Source organism: Eublepharis macularius, chromosome 2, assembly GCF_028583425.1.
Source record: "Eublepharis macularius isolate TG4126 chromosome 2, MPM_Emac_v1.0, whole genome shotgun sequence".
Classification (NCBI taxonomy): Eukaryota; Metazoa; Chordata; class Lepidosauria; order Squamata; family Eublepharidae; genus Eublepharis; species Eublepharis macularius.
In genome coordinates, this window is record NC_072791.1 from 79,602,084 (window position 1) to 79,624,799 (window position 22,716).

The 22,716-nt window shown below is 45.2% G+C and overlaps 1 protein-coding gene across 1 annotated transcript in view; it reads left to right on the plus strand.

Moving 5' to 3' along the window:
• AMBRA1 (autophagy and beclin 1 regulator 1) overlaps positions 1 to 22,716 on the plus strand; it is a 405,622-nt gene that overhangs the window by 249,860 nt on the left and 133,046 nt on the right. The window contains exons 14-15 of the mRNA XM_054971604.1: positions 12,752 to 12,940; positions 13,603 to 13,757. Of these exons, the coding sequence (XP_054827579.1) occupies positions 12,752 to 12,940; positions 13,603 to 13,757 (344 nt within the window). The remainder of the gene's footprint in view (positions 1 to 12,751; positions 12,941 to 13,602; positions 13,758 to 22,716) is intronic.

Consider the following 22,716-nt stretch of genomic DNA (forward strand, 5'->3'; position numbering starts at 1 on the left):
TTTCTTCCCTTTTGGATTCAGTTCATTTTGTGCTTTTCCATTTTTTTAGTGCTGTTTTATGACAACTCATAATAGGCTCAATATGCTTTCTAAAAGTAAGTTATTGATCAGTGGGAAAATAATTTGCTTCTTCAGACACCATTTCATGTTCCTAACTGTCTGTTGTCAGGACATATCTACTAAAATAATTGATCATTGACCAAATTTGGAGTCATACAGGTTTTAATGAAGTGTGACTACAATCTACACTATGTGTCTTATGATGCCTAGACTAGTTTATTCCCTTTGGGGGATTTGTAAGAGATTTGTGGTTAGTCATACAGCAGATATTTGAAATGAAACTAAGAAAGAGTGATCATTACCTTGGAAGATGAGAATAACTAGTGAACATTAAATGAGTACAAAATTTTAAAGGCTGGGTGCCCTTTGCAAAGTTGAAGTATCAGAGAGGTTAGATTTTATTCTTCTAGTGCCTAGCTTTGGTTTTGCTTGTCTTTATTTTATTTAAGCTTGAAATGGGTTTTATATTTTATTCTTTGTCATTCTCTCAGCATTTCCTCTAGGTATTACTAGGTCAAACAGTTTTTGCTTTCTTTGCCAACCTGCATGTAGCATTAGTGCAGTAGATTCTTATTTCAGTTAAAGAATACTCAAGACTTTGTAACCAAAGCTAATGACTTGTGTCTGAAATAGTAAAATTAAAAATGCGAAGAGTGTCTGGAATTCTCTAGGTTCATCTCACTTCAGCCCCTATTATAATAGACCATTCTTGACAGATAAATTAACTGAGAAAATGTATATGCTGTCTCTCCATAAAACTTCAAGAAGGCTTGCAAAACATGGGCCTGCTTGTGCAGGGAGGGCAGAATAAAAATAGAAAATAATAAATAAAAAAATAATTTTTAAAAAATCATAAAACAGCATACAAATTATTTAAAAAACATAGCTGTTAAAATCCAGACCTTAAAAACTTACCTAGATCATAAAAACAACAATTTGGCAAAATGATTTTCATAAACAAAGTGATTTTCATAAAACAGTTCTCATGCTTGAAGCAGACTGTGCAAACTATTTTAAATGTTTAACCCATTAATTAAAAGCCTGGGCAAAAAGAATTGCACTGGACTGGTTGGTCTTGTGATCTGATCCATTAAGCCTGCCTATTTTACTGTTTTTATACATTTATTTGTTTTTAGAATTAAGTACTATTTTTTCAAATACATTACGTTCTTCTCAGTGATACAGTTAAAGTCAGTGTCTGGTATTTTTAAGGTGGAACGATAAATATGTAGAGTTGGAATATAATAGCTCCCATATTATAGACTTTTGTGTTACTAAGCCTTTTCAGAATGGTAGTCTTTAAGAAGTATTATTCATCTACGGTCTTCCTGTGCTGTCCCACATGGGACTGCGCACGTGCAGGCCTGCCAATTCCGGAGATTTCCAAAGCTCAAGAACACTAGGGGGCACTCTCGCCTCTCAACGCACATGTGCGGCTGTCTTTCCCGCCGAAAACAGCCCCTAAGAAGCGGAGCGCCTCCCGCATACCCTCAGTTTCTCTTTCACCCTGCTGATAGTAGAGGTTTCCAGCTCTTCTAGTCGCCACAATGTCGGAAACAGCTCTCTTCAAGCACTGTGAATCCTGTGACAGAAAGATGACATGGTCGGATGGCCATTCAAGCTGTTTATACTGTTTAGAGGAAACCTATAACACCCAAGCTTGTAAGCACTGCAACGCCTTTACACCAAAGGCCAGGGCAGAAGGGGCGGGTCGTCTACAAGTCTCCCTCTGGAAGCGTGCTATGGCGGCCACGGACTTACCAGCTACGGCACCACCATCTGCCTCGTCCGGTTCCACTTCTCAACCTGGCCCTGGATCCGCGGGCTCAAAAACATCACGCTCCCGACCTTCACTGAGTCATTCGGAACCGAGACTGTCAGTCGATTACCGCCTCAGTTCGGAGCTTGTCAGAACCAATCATCCACTCTGACCAAAGACCTTCAGTTCCGAAGACTCCTCGGAGTCGACCACCTTCGACATCGACCGTGGTCTCAGCTTCCCCTTGGAGGACTCCTGATCCGAAGACCCCTTGGAGTCTAACACCTTCGATTCCAACTGCTACTCCTCCAACTTCTCAGGAGGGTCCCTCCTTGGTTCCGAAACCTTTGGATCCGCTTCCGACTCCTGGCTCAGCAGGATCCAGCCTAGAAAAGAAGAAAAAAAAGTGGAAGCATTCATCTAAACATGATAAAGCTCTCTTAGAAAGCATGCTCTCCGCCTCCCCTTCGATCCCAACAGAGGTAGTCGGTTCTGATCCTCCAGATAAGAGACATAGAGGGTCAGGAGACCATTCCTTACCACGTAGTCCTCACCACAGGGCGAGTCAGGATGAGGATGTAATTTTGGTGGAGAAGCCCCTCCCCCCCGCTCCATCGGGGTGGCCTAGATCACGAATCTGGGTCACCTGAATCATCCGGGGAACAACGAGGTTGTTCTAGACATCGGCACAGCCCCTACTCATACAGAAGTCGGTCTAGGGATGATCACTTAAGTGATGAACCAGCCATTTCTTACCACCATAGAGAGGGCTACTCTTATTTGGACCGCCCCTACAGGAGAGAATCTAGATCTCCTTTGCTACAGGCTTATTCCTATGCAGGGTCAAGAAGGACCCCACTACCATCCGAAGCAGAGTTTATGAAGTGTGCTGAACACACACTGTATAGTGATTCCCCTTTGTCGGAGTCTCCTGATAGGGAGGAAGCATCTCCTACAGATGATTTCAGGGCATATAATGAGCTACTCCAACACATGGCTAAAGCACTGGAGATAGAGGTGACATCCACAGAGACGAAGTTCACTGATAAGATTTTACAGCACATATATTCGGGTTCTACCCCCACGGTCGCCTTCCCTCTGATTGATGGTTTTGTAGACGTATGGAAGGGATTGAATTTGAAGCCTGCATCTGCCCCGGTTACCAACAGAAAGGTAGAGAATCTCTATCGTTCCTCTCAGCTCACCCTCCTCCATCGTCATTAGTGATTGAAGAAATGCAAGCTAAACCTAAACAAGGATCACTGTCAGTTCCTTCGGACAAGGACAGTAAAAAGATAGATGCGATGGGACGGAAGTTCTATACTTCGGCTGCCTTCGGGGTAAAAGTGGTGAATTATGCCGTAATGATGGCCACTTATCAGCTTCTATTATGGAAGAAAGTGGCAACCTTCATACCCCAGTTACCAGAGGATCAGAAGATCTTCCTCAAGGTCATACAGGAAGAAGTGGTCTGCCTATCCTGCCACCAGATTAATGCCAGCAGAAGTATGGTGGACACCTCTGCCAGATCTTTGCTCTCTACAGTGGTCCTGCATCGCTACACTAGGCTGAGAACAACAGCGCTCCCTGCTGACACCAGGAATATGGTGGAGGATCTCTCCTTTGAAGGGACCACGCTATTCTCTGAAAAAATGGATGAATACCTCTCCAAGAAGAGGGCAGGTTGTCTTACAGCTCAATCTTATGGAGTCCTTCATCACCCTCAACAGCATTCAACAAGGTCGTATTAGCGATCCTTTCAGAGAGGTCGTCAGCAGCGCTACCAGTCATACCATGGGTATGCTTACCAGCCCCACCAGCCTTACCAAAGCCCACAGTCCTCGTTTCCTAGATGAAGGCAGAATCAAAGGAATAAGTCTGGCGCTCATCAGCAACAGACCAAGGAACAACCCCAGATACATAAGCAATTCTGACAATTACAGGGTCCTGACCCTTTGTTTGGGGTCAGACTGAGTGCATACTGGAATGAATGGTGTTCTATTAATTCCAATGTTTGGTTACAACTATAGTTCAATATGGTTATAAAGTTGAGTTTGTGCAGTTACCTTACTTGCAACTCCCTGTGTTTGCTTCCGAGACTCCTCAAGCTGGGGTTCTGTTGGAGCTTTCAGCACTTCTAGATAAGGGGGCCATTGAGGAAGTAATGGATCGATCCTCTTGGTTGGGGTTTTACTCTAACTTATTCATGGTTAAAAAAAAGGATGGAGGTCTTAGACCCATGCTAGATCTCAGGAACCTGAATAAATTTATTAGGGTTTGTAAATTTAAGATGGTTACCCTACAAGTGGTTTTGACCTTATTACCTCCGAATTCTTGGTTTGCAGTCTTAGATTTAAAGGATGCTTACTTCCATATTTCAATTTTCTCGGAGCATAAGAAATTCTTCCATTATTCTTATGATCAGCATGTCTTCCAGTATAAGATATTGCCTTTTGGGCTGGCTACTGCCCCGAGAGTCTTTACAACATGTATGGCGGTAGTGGTGGCACACTTGAGAGTTCAAGGATGCTGTGTTTTTCCATATCTGGACGACTGGCTGACTGTTGGTTGTTCAGCAGAAGATGTTGATAGACAGGTTTCCCTCACCTTGACACTTTGCCTACGTTTGGGACTGTTTGTTAACCAAAAGAAATCTAAATTGACCCCTACTAGATCTCTTCAGTTTATAGGAACCATCTTAGATGGCATCAGAGATGCGGGTTTCTTACCTGAGGAGAGAGCCTCAAAAATTAAGACTCTCGTTAACAGGATGAAAAAATGTTGTTTCCAGTCTGTTGGGTTCATACAAATCCTGTTGAGTTGCATGGCTTCTACTACTGCGGTAGTACAACTGGCTAGGTTATTTATGTGGCCATTACAAATGTGGTTTAATTCTGTTTTTTCTCCTGAAAAGGATTCTCAAAGTAGGAGGCTTACTGTCCCCAGAAAAGTTGTGGGCTCCTTAGATTGGTGGTTGGATGACTTGAACCTCTTCAAAGGAGTAGAGTTTGGTTGCAGACAACCTCAGGTGTCGGTCACTACTGATGTGTCTCTTTTAGGTTGGGGGGCCCATTGTTTGGGATCGTACACTTACGGTGTGTGGAGCGTTTCAGAAAGTAATGAGCATATTAACTTGCTAGAAATGAGGGCAGTGTTATATGCATTAATCTCCTTTTCAGGTATTGTGTGGAACAAGTCCGTCCAGATCCTTACAGACAATACCACTGCAATATTCTATATAAGCAAGCAGGGGGGCACAGCATCTGTGATTCTGCAACGAGGCAATAAGACTCTGGATGTGGGCCATAAAACATTCGGTATGGCTACAGGGAGTTCATATCCCCGGGGTGGAGAATTCAATGGCAGACCATCTGAGCAGACTGCATAGGGACAATCACAAGTGGTCCCTCCAGGACAAGTACTTGCTCCGTGTCTTCTCCAAGTGGGGGTTTCCAAACATAGATCTCTTCACTTCGGAAGAGATTCGCAAGGCTCACGAATTTTGCTTCAGAGGAGGAATAGGCCGAAAGTCTCGTGGGGATGCATTTCAACTCAGGTGGTCGGGACACCTTTTTTACACGTTTCCTCTGTTTCCACTTCTAGCCAGAGTCCTCAGCAAAATTCAGAGGGACGGGATATCAGTCATCTTGATAGCTCCGGTTTGGCCACGACAACTGTGGTTTCACACCCTCCTGCAATTACAGTCTCGCACATACAGCCTTCCGATAGTTCCGGACCTTCTGTCCTGGAGGGGGGGTTCTTCACCACGACATAGGGAAACTCAGACTGACAGCTTGGCTGATCAGGCAGAACATTCCTTCTCCTCAGCAGTGACTCATGTTCTGCAAAATGCTAGGCGACTGTCTACACATCAGTCCTATGCACTTAAGTGGGACAAATTTACTTTGTGGTGTTGGCATAGGGGGGTCGGACCCTTTTCTTTCCCCTCTACCTGAAATTCTTGAATTTTTAAGGGAACTCAAACAGAAAGAGTTGGCCAACAGTTCGATCAAGGTGTATTTGGCAGCCATTTCTGCTTTCCACCCTCCAATAGACCGCAAAATGGTTTTTTCTCATTGTACAGCTAAGTTGTTTCTGAAAGGACTGAATAACTTATTTCCCCCTGTTAAGGCCATTGTCCCACAGTAGTCCTTACCCTTGGTTTTGACCCGGTTAATGTCTAAGCTGTTTGAGCCTCTGGCTATGTGCCTACTACATTTTCTTTCCATGAAGGTGACTTCCCTTGTGGCCGTCACTTGAGCTAGAAGGGTGGGGGAATTAGCTGCATTATCCTGTGAACCCCCTTATTTGAAAATTCATACCAAAAAGGTAGTTCTCAGAACTAAGGTTGATTTTTTGCCCAAGGTGGTATCTAGTTTTTACCTTTCTCAAGAAATAGCTTTGCCTGTTTTCTTCTGTACACAAACTTCGGAAGCAGAAAAAGCCCTCCACTCATTGGATGTCCGTAGGGCAATTCTTTTTTATTTGGACCGAGTGAAGCCATTTAGGGTGGATTCCAAGTTATTCATGTGTTTTTCAGTACAGAAAAAGGGCAGGAAGGCAATGTCTCAGACCATATCTCTCTCTCTTTTTTTTTAAATTTATTGGTGAGTACATAAATTTTACATAAATTTCCCATATTACCTAAATTATAACAACCCCCACCCTTTCCCCCCCTCCTTATTGACTTCCAACAGCTTTCCAACCCTTAACCCATCTTATCGTTTAAATTATTTTTAACTATATTCTTCTAAATCTTATGTATCCCTTATTCTAAGCATGTTCAAATTATTCTGTATCTCAGATTCTCTAATACATCCATTCTATTCCTAACTGTTTAACCTATCTATTTTTAATACAATCTTCTTAATAATAGTGTTAGCTTAGATTAATTAATGACTAAATTTCCCCATTAATGGTAAAGTTACTTCTCTCTCCCCTTTATAAAATCACAAATAAATAATTCTCAAACTGCCACAGTCCTCTTTTCACATCCCATTTTTTCCCTAAATATTGTTTCAGTTTTCCCCAGTCTGCAAAATATTCTCCTGGATCCAGATCTTTCAGTTTTCTTGTCATTTTATCCATTTCTGCCATGCACAACAATTTGTAAATCCAATCTTCTATAGTTGGTATTTCTTGCACTTTCCATTTCTGCGCATACAAAGGTCTTGCTGCTGTAGTCATGTAAAATAGTAATGTTCTATACTGTATTGGAACATCTTCCATTCCCAAGTTCAGTAGCAGCAATTCTGGGTTCTTATTTATTTGGGTTTGCAAAACCTCATTAATTATTTCCATTATATCTCCCCAGTATTGCTTAGCTACCTCACAAGTCCACCACATGTGATACAATGATCGTTCATGCTTTTTACATTTCCAGCATTTGTCTGACATATTTGTATTTCCAAACGCAATCTTCTTAGGCGTTAAATACCACCTATACATCATTTTATATACATTCTCTTTAATATTGGTACAAGTTGAAATCTTCAAAGTGTTTTTCTACCAGTGTTCCCATGATTCCATTGTTATTTCTTTATGAAAGTTTATTGCCCATTTCAGTCTCAGACCATATCTCGATGGGTGGTCCAAACGATATTAACATGTTATAGCACTGCTAACTTACCTTGTCCTCTGGAAGTTCATGCCCAGTCTACTAGGTCCCAGGCGTCGTCAGCAGCTCTTCTGAAAGGTGTCCCTCTCCACGGCATCTGCAAAGCGGCAATGTGGGCCTCAGCTGATACCTTTGTTAAGCACAATGCGCTGGATATCCTAGACAGAAAGGAGACAGCGGTGGACACAGCAGTTCTGTAGTCAATCTTTCTGTGACAAGTCTGCAGTACCTCCCAGGTTAGGGGTGTGCAGTTCTGGTTTTGGAAAACCCGAAAAAACTCGATTCACCCCAATTCCGGTTGATTCGGAGAAACCCGAATTGATTCGGGAAAACCCGAATCGATTCGGGTTGATTCGGGTTAATTCGGGTTAGCTTTTTCAAAGGGAAAAAGCCTCCCCCAGGCTTCTCTGAAGCCTGGGGGAGGCATTTTCCCACCGAATCAACCCAAAATTGGTGGGGGCCTTCCTCTAACTCCCCTCTAACAACCCCCCAAGTTTCAGAACGATTGGACTTTGGGGGGCCATGTTATGGCCCTCCAAACCAGGTCCCCTATCCTCGCTTAAAAAAAGCCATCGCTTTAGCTTGCTGCTGCTCATCTTCATTCATTTTTTCCTATGGAGAAAAAATGAAGAGGCAGGCTTCCTTTGCCAGGGGTGGCATTTCGCATGCAAAATGTCCCCCAACCCTCAGGGGGCCTTCTCCCACCTTTCCTCCCACCCCCCACCAAGGCTCAGCCTGCTCCCACTTGGGGGGGCATTTCATGGCCTCCCCACGTAGGTGCTCTTTTCTCTACTACAGCTGGGGGAGGCTTGTCTTGCCAGGGGTGGCATTTTGCATGCAAAATGCTCCCCTACCCTCAGGGGCCCTTCTCCCACCTTTCCTCCCACCCCCCACCAAGGCTCAGCCTGCTCCCACTTGGGGGGGCCTTTTCATGGCCTCCCCAAGTAGGTGCTCTCAGCCCCCAAAGTCCACCCTTACAGCCCCGCACAAACCCAATTCCCCCCAGCTGCCACACACAGACCCAAATCCCCACATTAGCCCCTCACAGACCCAAATCCACCCCCAGCAGCCCCACACCCATAACCTCAGGAACAGGCTGGCAAAGGCCAGCCCTCTCCCTTTGTTCCCTATGCTGGGAACTTCTCTCTTTCCCTGGGCAATTCTGCGCAGCCCAGGGGTGCGACAATGGCGGGCACACTTCTGAGTGCCAGCTGGTCCCTGTGAAAGAGCACCTGAACCACAGACACCCTCCCTCAAATTCCCCCACCACCTACAGAGATGGCTGGCCAGCCAGCCCCATTGTTCCCTATGATGGGAACCAAATGCACAACAAAGAATAAAACACGAACAACACAAAATAAAGTTTTTAAAAAATTATTTTCTCCCTTTCAAAGTACAAGTAGGCAAAGCATTATGACACATTACACCAGCAGTCCCCCACACAGAAAAATAACACAACTCACTTAACATCAGAGAATCACAAAAGCACAATTCCTGTCAAAAACACTTTATTTCTTGAACAGCTTTAGGTTACACAGCAGGGGGGCACACCAAAAGGCATTCCAGCATTCCATCTCACAAAAATAACACCACTCACTTAACATCAGAGAATCACAAAAACACAATTCCTGTCAAAAACACTTTATTTCTTGAACAGCTTTAGGTTACACAGCAGGGGGGCACACCAAAGGGCATTCCAGCATTCCACCTCACAAAAATAACACAACTCACTTCACATCAGAGAATCACCCAAACACAATTGCTGTCAAAAACGGTGAAGTGGGTTGTATTATTTTGTGTAGTACACTGCTATCATGCCCTGTTGTGCCCCCTACCCCTACCAGCTGGCACTCAGAAGTGTGCCCACCATTGTGGCACACCATTGTGGCATTGTGGCAGAATTGCCCAGGGAAAGAGAGTTTAGAAGTTCCCAGCATAGGGAACAAAGGGAGAGGGCTGGCCTTTGCCAGCCTGTTCCTGGGGTTATGGGTGTGGGGCTGCTGGGGGTGGATTTGGGTCTGTGAGGGGCTAATGTGGGGATTTGGGTCTGTGTGTGGCAGCTGGGGGGGAATTGGGTTTGTGTGGGGCTGTAGGGGGTGGACTTTGGGGGCTGAGAGCACCTACTTGGAGCAGGCTGAGCCTTGGTGGGGGGTGGGAGGAAAGGTGGGAGAAGGGCCCCTGAGGGTAGGGGGGCATTTTGCATGCAAAATGCCACCCCTGGCAAAGGAAACCTTCCTCTTCTTTTTTTCCCCATAGGAAAAAATGAATGACGATGAGCAGCAGCAACCTAAAGCTATGGCTTTTTTTTAGGAGAGGATAGGGGGACCTGGTTTGGGGGGGCATAACATGGCCCCCCAAAGTCCAATCGTTCTGAAACTTGGGGGGTTGTTAGAGGGGAGTTAGAAGAAGGCCCCCACCAAATTTGGGGTGATTCGGTGGGAAAATGCCTCCCCCAGGCTTCAGAGAAGCCTGGGGAGGCTTTTTCCCATTGAAAAAGCTAACCCAAATCAATCCGAATCAATCCGAATCGGTAAACCCGAATCGGCTGGGTGATTCAGGTTTCTGCTAAACCCGAATCGGCCTCTCGATTTGGGTTTAGCAGATTCGGAAAACACGAATCAGGGTGCCTTTGCACACCCCTACTCCCAGGTATTAAGCTTTGTAATCTTCCCATGTGGGACTGCACAGGAAGACCATAGATGAAAAACAGTGTTTCACTTACTTGTAACTGTTGTTCATCTAGGTCTTCCGTGCAGGCACACATGCCCTCCCTCCTTCCCCACTAACTCTCTTGGTACTTACCTTGCTGTAGGGCAGCAAAAGAGGACTGAGGGTATGTGGGGGGGTGCTCCGCCTCTTAGGGGCGGTTTTCGGCGGGAAAGACAGCCATGCATGCATGCTGAGAGGCAAGAATGCCCCTTAGTGTTCTTGAGCTTTGGAAATCTCTGGAATCGGAAGGCCTGCGCATGCGCAGCCCCATGTGTGCCTGCACGGAAGACCTAGATGAACAACAGTTACAAGTAAGTGAAACACTGTTTTTCTTTCCCTCTTTAAAATGTAAGGAGTTTCCTGAAACAAATCTCTTTAAAATGTTAACGCATCATGGTTATTTTTTTTCCAGAGAAGAATCACAAGGCATGCCTAGTTCTTCTGAACTTTCACTGGTACCCCCAGAAAATCCTAGTAGAATACTGACTAAAATAATTTTCAAGAGCACAAGGCACACTGAACTGATATATCTAGGAAATAGCATGCAGAACAAAAAGCTGACAACAGCCCACAAATTAGGGTTTGCTACCAGGAGAACAAAAAATGTGTGGTCTCTAATACTTTGTGTGTTATTTCATAATTGCACTAAAAGTAGCAGGTATGGAGAGGCAATATAGAGAATTCCTTTAATGGACACTTGTGAGCTGATGTCAGTAATCTTGTTGGGAAATTAACATATGTCACAGGAGCTGTGTAATAAGAGAGGCTGTCAAAAGAATCAAATGCTAGACTTAAAAGCTGACATGATTCACAGTGCTAATCATGACTGCTTGAATTCATGCTTTCCAAATTCAGGAAAGCTGGATTTAGGAATAAAGGAGGATAGTTTTAGCATGAAGAAAGGAAACCCCTTTAAGACTATGGCAGGAAGAGAAGTTGCCAGAAATTGAAGGGAAAAGATTTAGAGGAAAGATTTCACAATCTCCTTCAAAGTGTATGTCATCTTATCCAGTGGCAGGAGTCTGTCTCTTGGCACCTTTTGAACCCTGAAGTTACAGTCCTCTCAGACTACCTCTTACAAAACTAAGGTTATTTTAAGGTATTAAAAGGCCAGGATGAGAGACTTGTTACATCTCACTATGCACAGACTGTTTTTCTTGGGGAGCACAGTGCCTGTTATTTACATTTTCAAAGGCATAAGATGTAAATCAGTAGCCTGCAGCTTACATTTGTAAGATAAGTACATAACTTAGAAGATGGTGGTAGTAGACGGTGTGAGCACCAGCCTTTCAAATGTATCTTGAATAAGGCTCTGATAGTCCATTGACATGGGCCAAGAGGTTATTGTTCTAATCAGAAAATACATATTTGTATTTGACAGTCATCCTAGAAAGATGCTACATTTTAGAGTGAAAATTTCTCTGATATAGTTATTAGGGTATTTATCTCCATTTTGAATGTATATTATGATTAGAGTGATTAGCACCTGGAAAGCATTCTTTTTGTCTTCATGACATATTGTGATGTTTATTATTGTTACACTACATATAGATGCAGATTGAAATGAACATACTATTATGGCTAGAACTTATGTTATAGGATCATAAACACAGCAGGGAGAGGGGGAGAGGAGATTAGCTGGGGCATTCTGAAGAGGGAGGCCCTGAAGGAGAGACATGGCAGTGTTTTTTAGAGGGGAGTGGTCATTGGGATAACCAGAGCATCAGTAAAGATTTTAGCAATCAATATAGAGATAAAAACTAGGGCTTAAAATATTAGGACTTGATACCAGTTTGGTTGTTGGAGGACAAAGGAGGAGGTATGTTTAACTTAACACAGATGCTAAATCTGTGTAGAGAATGGCATTGAAGTAGGGCTACTCATTGTTATCTGTGGTACCCATATAAGTGATTGTGTTCAGTTATTAGCTGTTGTGTATTGCTTTAATTCCAATCCCAATTTAATCCCAATTACAAATTTTTGGATTTCCATAACATTTGCCATAAATGTCTAGTTACTTATAGAGGGCATCCCTTCAGTATTTGTGATAATCTGGACTCTGTATTCTTATTTATTTATTTATTTATTTATTTATTTATTTATTTATTTATTTATTTATTTATTTATTTTGATTTATGCCCCACCCTCCCCACAGATGGGCTCAGGGCGACTAACAACATTTAAAAAATGCATTAAAAGTTACAAAACCATAAAATCAATAATAATCTATTGAAAGGTAGAACGATATGAATTCTCTGTCATTTGTGAACATACAACATTGCCATGGCAACCACAGCAACTTGTGACACAGATAGCCCATAAAGACTTTTTTATATTGTTGTTTAGCAGCTGGAAATAAAAACATTCTGTGTACATATATGTCAGAGACTCGAGTGCTTTGATCACCCTTAGTTCTCATATGCACACATTCCTCAAGTTCATGAAAGCATACTTACATTTTGATTAAATATATATTCCAGCCAAATGGTAAATTTTCTGAGCACTTATGAATAAGCCTATTATATCAAATATATATTTTTTTTAAAAAAAAATCTGATCTCCTTTGCGTTATAGTTTTAATTTCTGTTCCCTCTTTTTCATTGCAGCCTCTGTGAATGTGCTAGTGCAAAACTGTAAGATATACAACGATGCTAGTTGTGATATCTCTGCAGATGGGCAGCTTCTGGCAGCATTCATTCCTAGCAGTCAGCGGGGCTTTCCTGATGAAGGAATACTGGCAGTATATTCTCTTGCACCACATAACTTGGGAGAGATGCTGTACACTAAACGATTTGGTAAGATGGTATAGATGGGCTGAGAGATATCTGACCTTTATTCACTATCATTTACTCAGAAATGGAAGTGCACTGTTTCAAAGATCATACAGATATAGTGTGTCACAGCTACAGAAAAATGTTTGCCTGCTATGTACCCAAATGGCATGCAAGGATATACAATGCTAAGGGTAGAGAGGTGCCCTAACCTGGATAGCCCAGGCTACCTCATTCTTGTCATGTTTTGGAAGCTACACAGAGTCAGCCCTGATTAATATTTGGATGGGAGAGTATCAAGGAAGTCTAGGGTTACTATGCAAAGGCAGGCAATAGCAAACCACCTCTGAACGTCTCGTGCCTTGAAAACCCTACAGGATTGCCATAAATTGCAACTTGATGGCAAAAAAAAAAAAGCTACATGATATCAGTATAACATGTTCACTTAGCTAATAGTAGAGCAGTGTAGCAGTGATGTAGCTGATAACAGGCAATGGACCTTTAAAGTTTCTAATCAGCTCTAGTAATCTTTTCATAGTGGTTCTTTTCACGAGGATCAATTGAACAAGGATGATAGTCTGAGTTATGAAAACAGACAAGATGGAAGATAGGAAATACAGTGTAGGAAATTGTGTCCAGTCCCGTACTGGAAAAAAATGATAACCTGTTGTGTGTTTCATTCCCAGGCCCCAATGCCATTTCTGTGAGCCTGTCCCCAATGGGCAGGTATGTAATGGTAGGATTGGCTTCCCGACGTATCTTACTTCACCCTTCGACAGAACACATGGTGGCTCAGGTGTTCAGGCTTCAGCAGCCACATGGAGGAGAAACCTCAATGAGGGTAAGTGATAGTTTCTCTGCTCTTCTAGTCTTTTTTCTGTATCTTGATTACCTGTCTTATGTGGCTGGCCTTCATTGTCAGTTAGATACATTGTCAGAATGTAAACACTTTACAGATACCATATAAAAATTATGAATGACTGCTACCAGCTAAATGTGTGGAATTTAGTAATTAGTGGTAGTGTGGATTCTAAATCTGGCCACCTGTGACTCAGAATTCTAATCCATGTTTTCCTGTTTTGACTTACTAGTGCTGGTTCACACTTCACAGAAGAGCTTCATGTAATGCACCTCATTTGTAGCCAGTATCTTGCCAAAGAGCAAGAGATTCTTTAGGATTTGATAGCAATAGGCATACCAGTGTGGAAGGAAAGCAATTTATTAAACAAAGCAAGTAGAATACAAGAGAGACATAAATGCATCATACATACAAAGAAATAACAGGGAACACATCAGCACAATAACATAGCAGAGCAGAGGAAGGATACATATATCACCTGATGAGTTACACTGCCAGCTTCAGTTGTCTGGGACCCCGAAGACAACAGCCAGACTCCTATGGCCAATTTGTGCCCATCACGTTACCGGTCCGTCTAGGCTGAAGTCCAATTTGAAGAGAATGTACTAAGACTCATATAGGTTAAACTTACATACCCACCCACCCCCGGTACATTAATCTTCCTCAAAAGAGGGCTGAATGAAGAGAAGTTGACTGATTGTCACAAAGGGAAGGTTCAAGACCAAAACATGCTGTGTCCATGCTAGCTGGCGCCAGTTAAAGAAATTATTGCCTGCCTATCCTTGGGGCCAGTTTCCTTGACCTCTTTGGGAATCCTTATACTCAAACTACCAGCAAGGCCAGAGCTTCCGTCAGAAGAGAACAGTATAGCTTAGCAAGGCATATTCAAGCAAGAAATCATATTCAGGCCCTAGCATGAACAATCATATTCGGCCTTGGCATGAACAGGGCAAGATGGCAGAACCTGTGATACACCAACTAAAACTCCTTTATATACAATATTCTTGCACAATTTCCACTACAGCCAGGACCATGTTCATGTGGAGGAATGTATTGTGTGAACTATTGTGTGTTTGTGTCCACCATCCTGTGGTAGAATTCCAAAGGTGCCTACGGGCTTCTCTGCCATAGCCTCTTGTATTCTGGTTAACAGCTCAGATTTCATTCTTGATTCTATTAGCTTGCAAACTTTTAAGAATGCAGAGAAAGTGGTACCTTAGAACTTCTCAATGATTTAATAGTTTCTGGGGCAGGTGTTTCAAAGGTAGGCATCAAGGCAAGAAGCTGTGGCTTGTTGTGACTATTCTTTATGTGTGCAGTAGGTTTTCTGTTTCCAGCTGTTTGATCCCACTAATCTTCTTATGCTATCCATCCAAGTATAGATATGGCCATTCCTTGTTTGACTCATGACTTTTGTGCTGTGAAATCATATTAGACAGACTTAGGTTAAAATACCATATTTGTGAATTGTCTGCGAACATTTCCGAGCTCCTTAAATCAATTATTGAAGTAAATGTATTGAAATTTTCCTTTTGAGTTCCACTGTTACCAGAACTGCTCTTTATTATAATGGGGAATTAGCTGTAGCAGTCTGTAACTATTAATATTAAGCGAGGATCATAACCTATGTATACGGAGGTCCTGATCCCAGACACTCTAGTGAAAAAGAGGCAGACAACGAGTCAGGTCCAAACACGTGTATTGAGTGTAGCGTAAGCCTAGCTTGCACAATCATACAAGGAACATACAAGGTCTAAGAAATACAGAGTAGGAAATACAGAGACATTCGCATTAGCTGGTTCCCAACGATGATAAGGGAAATACTCACAATCCTGGAGCGAAGCAGAGACACGGCAGCGAGGGTGGCCCAATGCCAGCACTGGGACCACAGACGGACAGCAAGGAGGTCTGGATAGGGAATGGCCGAGGCCACAGACAGCGAGGGGTTCTGGATGGGAATGGCCGAGGCACCGAGTGGTCTGAGAGACCAGCTTAAATACCCCAAAACGTACCCTGGGGCTGGTGCTTTACTTGGTGGTTCTCACAGATTAAAAAAAAGGGTCTAATGGGCTACTGAATGGCTTGGATGGGCCACTTTGGTAATCAGATTGTGATAAGTGACACCTCAGGAAGAGGGGACAAAAGAGGGAGGGGGAAATCCAAGTGGGCTGAAAGGATGTTCCAGCGGACAGGGCTTGTCCTGATGTCATCAGCTTTGGAATGCGGAGGTTTCTTTGAGATGCATTCTCTAAGTGCTTGGGATGGTCGGCACTTAGTTCCTTCTCCGGGGCGGCTCCTAAGATATGCAGAGCGGGGCGAGGGGCTCTCGCTGCGGACGTGGTGTGCCCGCTTCGCCGAAATGGCTTCTCAAAGCAGTCTTCTTCCCAGGGTCTTCTGGGTGCCTGAGAACATGGATGCCGGCTGGGCATAGCTGGGGCTGGATAGCAGGCTGCCCGGTAGCGAGGGCAAGCTCGGCAACCTACCCGCGGGAGGCTCCAGGCGGGAACTGACCAGGGAGCGCCTAGCCAGGCTCGCTGGAGGTTTCCCCGGCAGGCGCCCGGCTGCTAGCAGCGGCTTGGGCCCATATGAGGCAGGCTTCCATGGAGGCAGGGGGAACAACACTTTAAAACACAGTCCAAAGCAGGAAACAGGCACGGTCCGTGGCAGATGGCAATGCAGGCACGGGGCACACTTGTAACAGAGTCCAAACACACACTAGGAAGTCCAGATACAGGTCAGGGCAGGGCTGCCCAGAAAGAGAGTCCTTTGTGCAGTTAGCCAAACATGGAGTCAGTGAACTACACAGTCTATAGCAGCAGCAGGGTGGTTGACACGCAGGCAGGAAACTGACACGTGTATCAGAGCACACACGTGCAAAGCAGTCTTTGGTGTAGTAGTAAAACAGCAACGCAGGAAACTTTAGCACAGTTCATGGCAGGCCTTAGAGCAGGGGAGGGGGCCTACTTGGCAACAATTCCCCCCCTCGGAGACCCCGGGACGTCAGGCGCGCGGGTCTCCGAACTTGACTTCAAAGGCGAGGTGGTCGGCAATGTCCGGTGGTCGAGCTTCGAGCGAAGAAGGAGTGGGAAGGGAAGGAGGGGGAGGCGTCACTCAAAAATTTAGTTTGGAGAACCACCTAATCCGAATAAGTGCAATTTAGATCAGCCAATGGGCTGCAGGTCTCTGGGTTCACACCGGGGGGTGTGCTAAGTGCAACCGTCAGAATAAATAGTAATAATTCATAGGTGATAGCAATTCATAGTGGTAGGCAGCAATGATCAATTCATGCATATAAATAGCAATAATTCATATCTGGGTACATTGATCAATTCATGGCGGGAGGTAATTCATACGGAATTCATGGTGGGTTAAAAGCATTAAAAACCAGGGGCAATTCATATACATGGATTAATTCATAAGCAGAAGATTTAAAGGCAAGGACAATTCATGGTTCAATTCATGAATGCAGGGTTAAAAGCAATTCATACAAGGTAAAAGTGAAATGTGCAAGCAGGGCATAGACCAATTCATCAAGGGTTGAACAATTCATAGATAATTAAAACCATAAATACATAAATACATAGGATTAAAAGCAATGATTCGGGAGGTTAAAGCCAATAAAAGCAGCAAGAGTAAAAGCAAGTGCGTGGAAACAATTCATGAGGGGTGAGCGGCGGAAGGGCTCATAGGGGGTCAGAAAAATAAACTCTGCAATTAAAAGACCAACTCATATAGTCAGATTAAAACCAAATTCTTCGAGCTTAAAATCAGAAATAAAATAACCTTTAAAAGAGACCGTTCAGGAGGGGTCCCGGTTAAAACCAAATTCATAAAATAATAGATATGCTAGAATTACCTCGGCGGAGGGAGTCGGGTTAAAAAGGCAATTCCTAAGGTTAAAATCAAATTCATAGGGATAAAGTTCATGGGCGCACTTGCAATAGATAGAGAGAGGGACTAGTTCGGGGCTAAATTCATGGGAGTTAAAATTCATAAAAGCAATGGAGGGAAACTCATAAAACCATAGAGTAACAAAGATCACAGGCGGCTCAGTCCGCAGTACAGCTGCTGGACTGGGTTGCATATATACAGGAACAAGCAAACTTAGTCCATGTGTCCCAAAACACACTTCCACCCCCCCTTGCTGTCTGCGTCAATCCGCAGAGCAGGGTCGGCAGGCGGCGAGAAGGGCTTCAGGCACACAGTTCTAGTCCTCATGGAGGTAGTGCCGCTGGCGGTCGTTTGGAGACGGGCCGTGGGCTGGGAGGCAGAGAGATATGTCCCCCCCTAGTCCACAAGAGGGCCTCGGAGCGGAGTCCGGCAGCAGAGCGTCCATGGGGCCGGTGCAGGATCCGTACACATAATAAAACATAGTCATAGTTCATGACAACATAAGCAATAAAACAAACAAGGGTTAAAGGAGGGCGCCAAGAACGACCCTTAAGGCAAAAGAAGGTCGGGGTTATAGTGATCCAAGCGGTAAGACAGCTGGAGTTGCTGGAGCTGTCGGCGGCTCCAACAGCCCAAATAAAGTAATGAGGCACATAATAAAACTTGGAAGGCCAGAATAATGACGATCGGGTGCAAAGCCAAATTGTAAATTCCAGTGGCAGTGGGGCTCCAGCCAAAGAGGGTCTCCCACCACGAATGCTCGCCGGTGGTCTTAATCCGCTGGACCAGATCCAAAATCTCCTTTCCGTTGTGGGACACAACCAAAGCAGTGGTGTCCCCGTCCCTCTGGATGCTCTGGAGGGTGCGGTGGAGCTGGGGGTGGGTCAGGAGCTCATGGATTAGCTCCAGACCGATGCCAAGGGAGACTGGCTTCACATACCGATAGATGGAGGGTGCCACCAGGATCTCTTCTTGGGTCCAGACCGGTACCGTGTAGGTGAAGTCGCAGGCTGCCACCGAAGACAGGTTGCAAAAGCAGCGATTGACTCCCGGGATCACAGGCTTGAGCTGGAACGAGTTCAGGATCACAAAGTCGCAGGCCGTTTGCACACAGGCACATCCTTTCCCAATGTAGACCACAGCGGAGCTGTTCTCCCGGACGACCTCGAAAGAGCACTCATTGAGGGCGTCGACTTGCGGGGCTACACAGGGGTGATGGGGTGCAAAGGCTTGGTCCTGGCAAATGAAGCCGGTCTGGTCTCGATGCTGGCACCCTTGGAGGCTGACGAGCTGCCATCCGGTCGGGGTGAAGCGGGCCCAATGGTCGGGGTGTCGGGCGTAGAGGACTTCGGCGTTGCTGACTTGGAGTCCCAGAGGCACGACTGGGTACACATGGAATGACTCGTGCGCACTGGCCGTTAATAAAAATAATTTAAGCTCCTGGGTGGTCGGCGAGAATGAGGAATTTACGAGAGACCACCAGGATTCAAGCTCCAGTTCTATGGGTGACAATTTGGGCATAATCAATCTTTTGATTTCCAGGGGCAAGTGCCCGTCCGTGGCTTGCCGAATTAGCCCCATGGCCACAGCCTGATTTAATTGTTGGGCTTGCATACATGCCATAGCTATTGACACGTTGCGTTCAAAAGACTGTGTCCCTTTGAGCAGCAGAGAAAAATCTCTTTCAATTTGACTCTCCCAGTTAACTAAAATGGAGCTGATCTCGTGTTGCCCATTCGAAATGGAATTTAGAGACTGCACCACCGGTTTACCTAAGTCAGAGATGCTAGTCGTAACATGGGCAAACTTATTAGCAAGAGTCTCAATGTTGACCGAATCCATGATTGCTAAGCCTCCGGCTGCTGGAGCAGTCCAGTCGGCAATGCTTCGTCTGGCACGCGAGAGAGAGGGGGAGGGATCGATCCACAGTTGTAGCCATGCATTCCAACCCTTGCTACCGGCCTCCAGATAGGGAGCGCACTGCGGCAGCCTCTGGGTTATATTTAACTCAGCTAAGTCTATGCGGATCTCTTTTAAAGACATTTGCGGGCGGACTAGAACTCTCTCTCGAATGTCAGTTTTCAAAACATGGGAGCCCACTATATGCGTGCCGCCTTGGCTTAATTGTTCATTGCTAGCAATCAAAGGGTCAATTTGGATGGTGTGGGTCTCCTGGGTCCGGATCAGCAGGGAATAATTGCCTGGTTCATGAGTCAAATTTACAAAGAGCAGCCCAAGCCGGTGAAATTTCTCTACTAGGGGCTTGGTTTGGCATTCGGGCGTCTGTTGAACCAGAATCCAATCGGGTGGGCCATGTTTGGCTAGGTCTTCCTCTTTTACAATCCAGGTCAGGTTCTCCCAGCGTTCTATAGCAAAGGAGAGAACTGCGCCTGAAGGGGGCGTGATAGTGACTGATGCAGACTCAGTGGTGGTAGTGCCTAGTAGGATGGTCATTCTAAAGGGGTCTCCTGCCTTCCATACTGCGGCCGACACTAAAATAACTTCACAGTATGGTCCAAAAGCCTCAGTGACAAATGGCGAGGTTTCGAAGTTGGCAGGGGTGGTATATCTGTCTACCACCGGGACTGCGGTGGGGGCTGGCCTGATGCGGGGGAGAAACATACAAGGAATAGGAGCGAGAGGTGAAACCGTATCAGTAGGCGAGTAACATACTAATTCTTGGGACATGGTTTTCACTCCCACACATAAAATAACAAGCTCTGGGGGTCGGATCCACTGCTCTTCACAACTGCGGAAGTTTGTGCGATCCGTAGGGGTGGTCATATTGCTCTGCTGTACAACTTTGCAGACCATCATTTCATTCCCTGCTAGGGTATTGATACATCTCCAGTGGGGGTAGGGCATTAATTTGGACGGGCGTCCTTCTATTAGGGTGCCTGCCAGCACGAGCAAACACAGGGTAGCCAGGTGCCTCATCTCCCGGCCTTCTTTTCCTTTCTGTAGTGAAAATATCCTGGGGAGACCTGCGGATATAAGTACAGGTTCCCTGAGTTTGTTGCAGCAAAATAAATGAGGTAAAGGGGGACAAAGAAAAAGGGAGAGCGTTTTTCTGCCAGCACTGTCTATTAGGTGGGGCTCGAACGAGAAGTCCCGGAGCACTAAGCGAGCCTTCCAGCTTGTTGCTCTGGGGAACTCCTGTGCGAAGGTTTCTTTCTCAAGCGTGTATATTTCAGGGGGGACGTCTTTGCGTCGAGCAAGGGTCGGCTGTGCGTTAGGCGGGATTATGCAAACTCGCCCCGGGGGTCCCTGGGTGCCTAGGCTATGTGGCCTTCAGGTGCCCCTTGCTCGGTGGCGGGCTATTTTTATTTTGCGGGCTGAGAGCTATCGGTCCGGCTCGGCCTGTCCTTGCCGTTTTAAAAAGAAAAGAAAACTAAAGAGCGGTTTCCATTAACTATAAGGGTTGTTGCTAAAGGAGACCTTCGTTCTATTTTTCTAAAAATGGGCTTTCGTCATATGTTTGCAGGACTAGCAATTTTTGGAGGGACTCCCTCGGGAGGCCCCATCTTCTAGTTAAAAGAAAAAAGGTACATCGGGCAAAAAGAAAAATATACTGAGCAAAAGAAAAATGCACTGAGCAAAAAGAAAAATACATGGAGCAAGAGGCATACGGGTGTGGGGTACTTTTGGGTTGCCCTCACTTGGAAGGCCTGGCATGGCTTCATTACAACTTCAATATGTCTCCCCCCCTTCTTTTCCCTTATACGGTACGGGCAAGGGAAAAGATTACGTGGGGCGGGCGGCTGCTGGCGGAAAGGGCCGAAATGGGGCCGAAGGCGCTCGGCGGCGTTTATCGAAAAGCGGCGGAGGCGGCCGAGATCTGCCGGCGCCACTGGGTCTGGGTTGTTCGGGGGTCATCTTGGCGCGGGGGATTCTGGCTATGTAAATGAGGCACGCTGCCCCTTGTGCGTAGCAAACGCACCTCAATAACATATTCCAGAGGTAACATATTTACATACTACTGGCGGGTCTTTTACCTTTTGCACTAAAGCGTACTAAGTGGTGGCGCCATATAGCAACTCACCATGACGAATATGAACATTAGTAAAAGAGGGATGTTGGGCTATTTGGGGATCCTTTTCCAGGGGAGGCACGGCCCTCAAAGCCAAAGCCGACCATCATGCGAAAGCGTGGGTCTGGCAGGTGAGACCCCGAATCTACGTAGATGCGGGATCTTCACCAGCACGGCGGGTGAAATGTTTTCAAACAAAGAAATCACCTTATTTGGTGGTTTCACCGTTGGAAGACTGCATTCACTTTTGGGCTAAAGCCTCTCCAAACACTTTCACACACAGCAAATCTCTTTTGCCTGTGCAATTTTTTCCGAACACGCGGCTTAAAATCCAATTAAGAATCACTTTCGGTGGTGGTCCTATTTGGCTTTGGTTGCCATGTTCCCCCCAAGGGTCCCAACTATGGGGCCCGCCTAATGAAGTTAAAGAATAGAACTGACAAGAAATAACTAAAACACTAAATGATTATATGAAGCCAAGTTGGCCTTTTATATGATTATAGGAAGCTACGTTGGCCTTTTACATCTAAATTCAAAAGGGAATTGGGCTTCAGGTTCACACACACATAAAGTTAAGACTGTACAACGAAAAGGGACGGGGGCTGCGGGGACTTGAACTCAAGTCTCCTTAAGGTGGCTTTTCCTCTCCTGGTTCCAATCCCTTCCAAATTCTGACAGGGAACCAGTGATTACATTTATTTGGGCTTACTTCAGCCTGGGAGAGGACAAAAGGAAGAACTGGGAGGAGGTCAGAATCCTGGTCTGGCCAGTTTTTCCACTTCAATGAGGGGTGGGGGTGTAGCGCTGAGTGGGAACAGTTTGTTTCAGACGCTGCTAGCAACTGGGATTCTTTCTGGAATTTGCTCACTTGCATTATTACATTCCTGACTGCACTTACTGCTGGAGGCTCTACCTTTTCATTAAGTTTTGGGCTTGAGCATTTTAAAATGAGGAAACAGATACACAAATATCTCTGAATTAGCTCAAGCACTATTAAACCACACAGGCATAACATAAGGT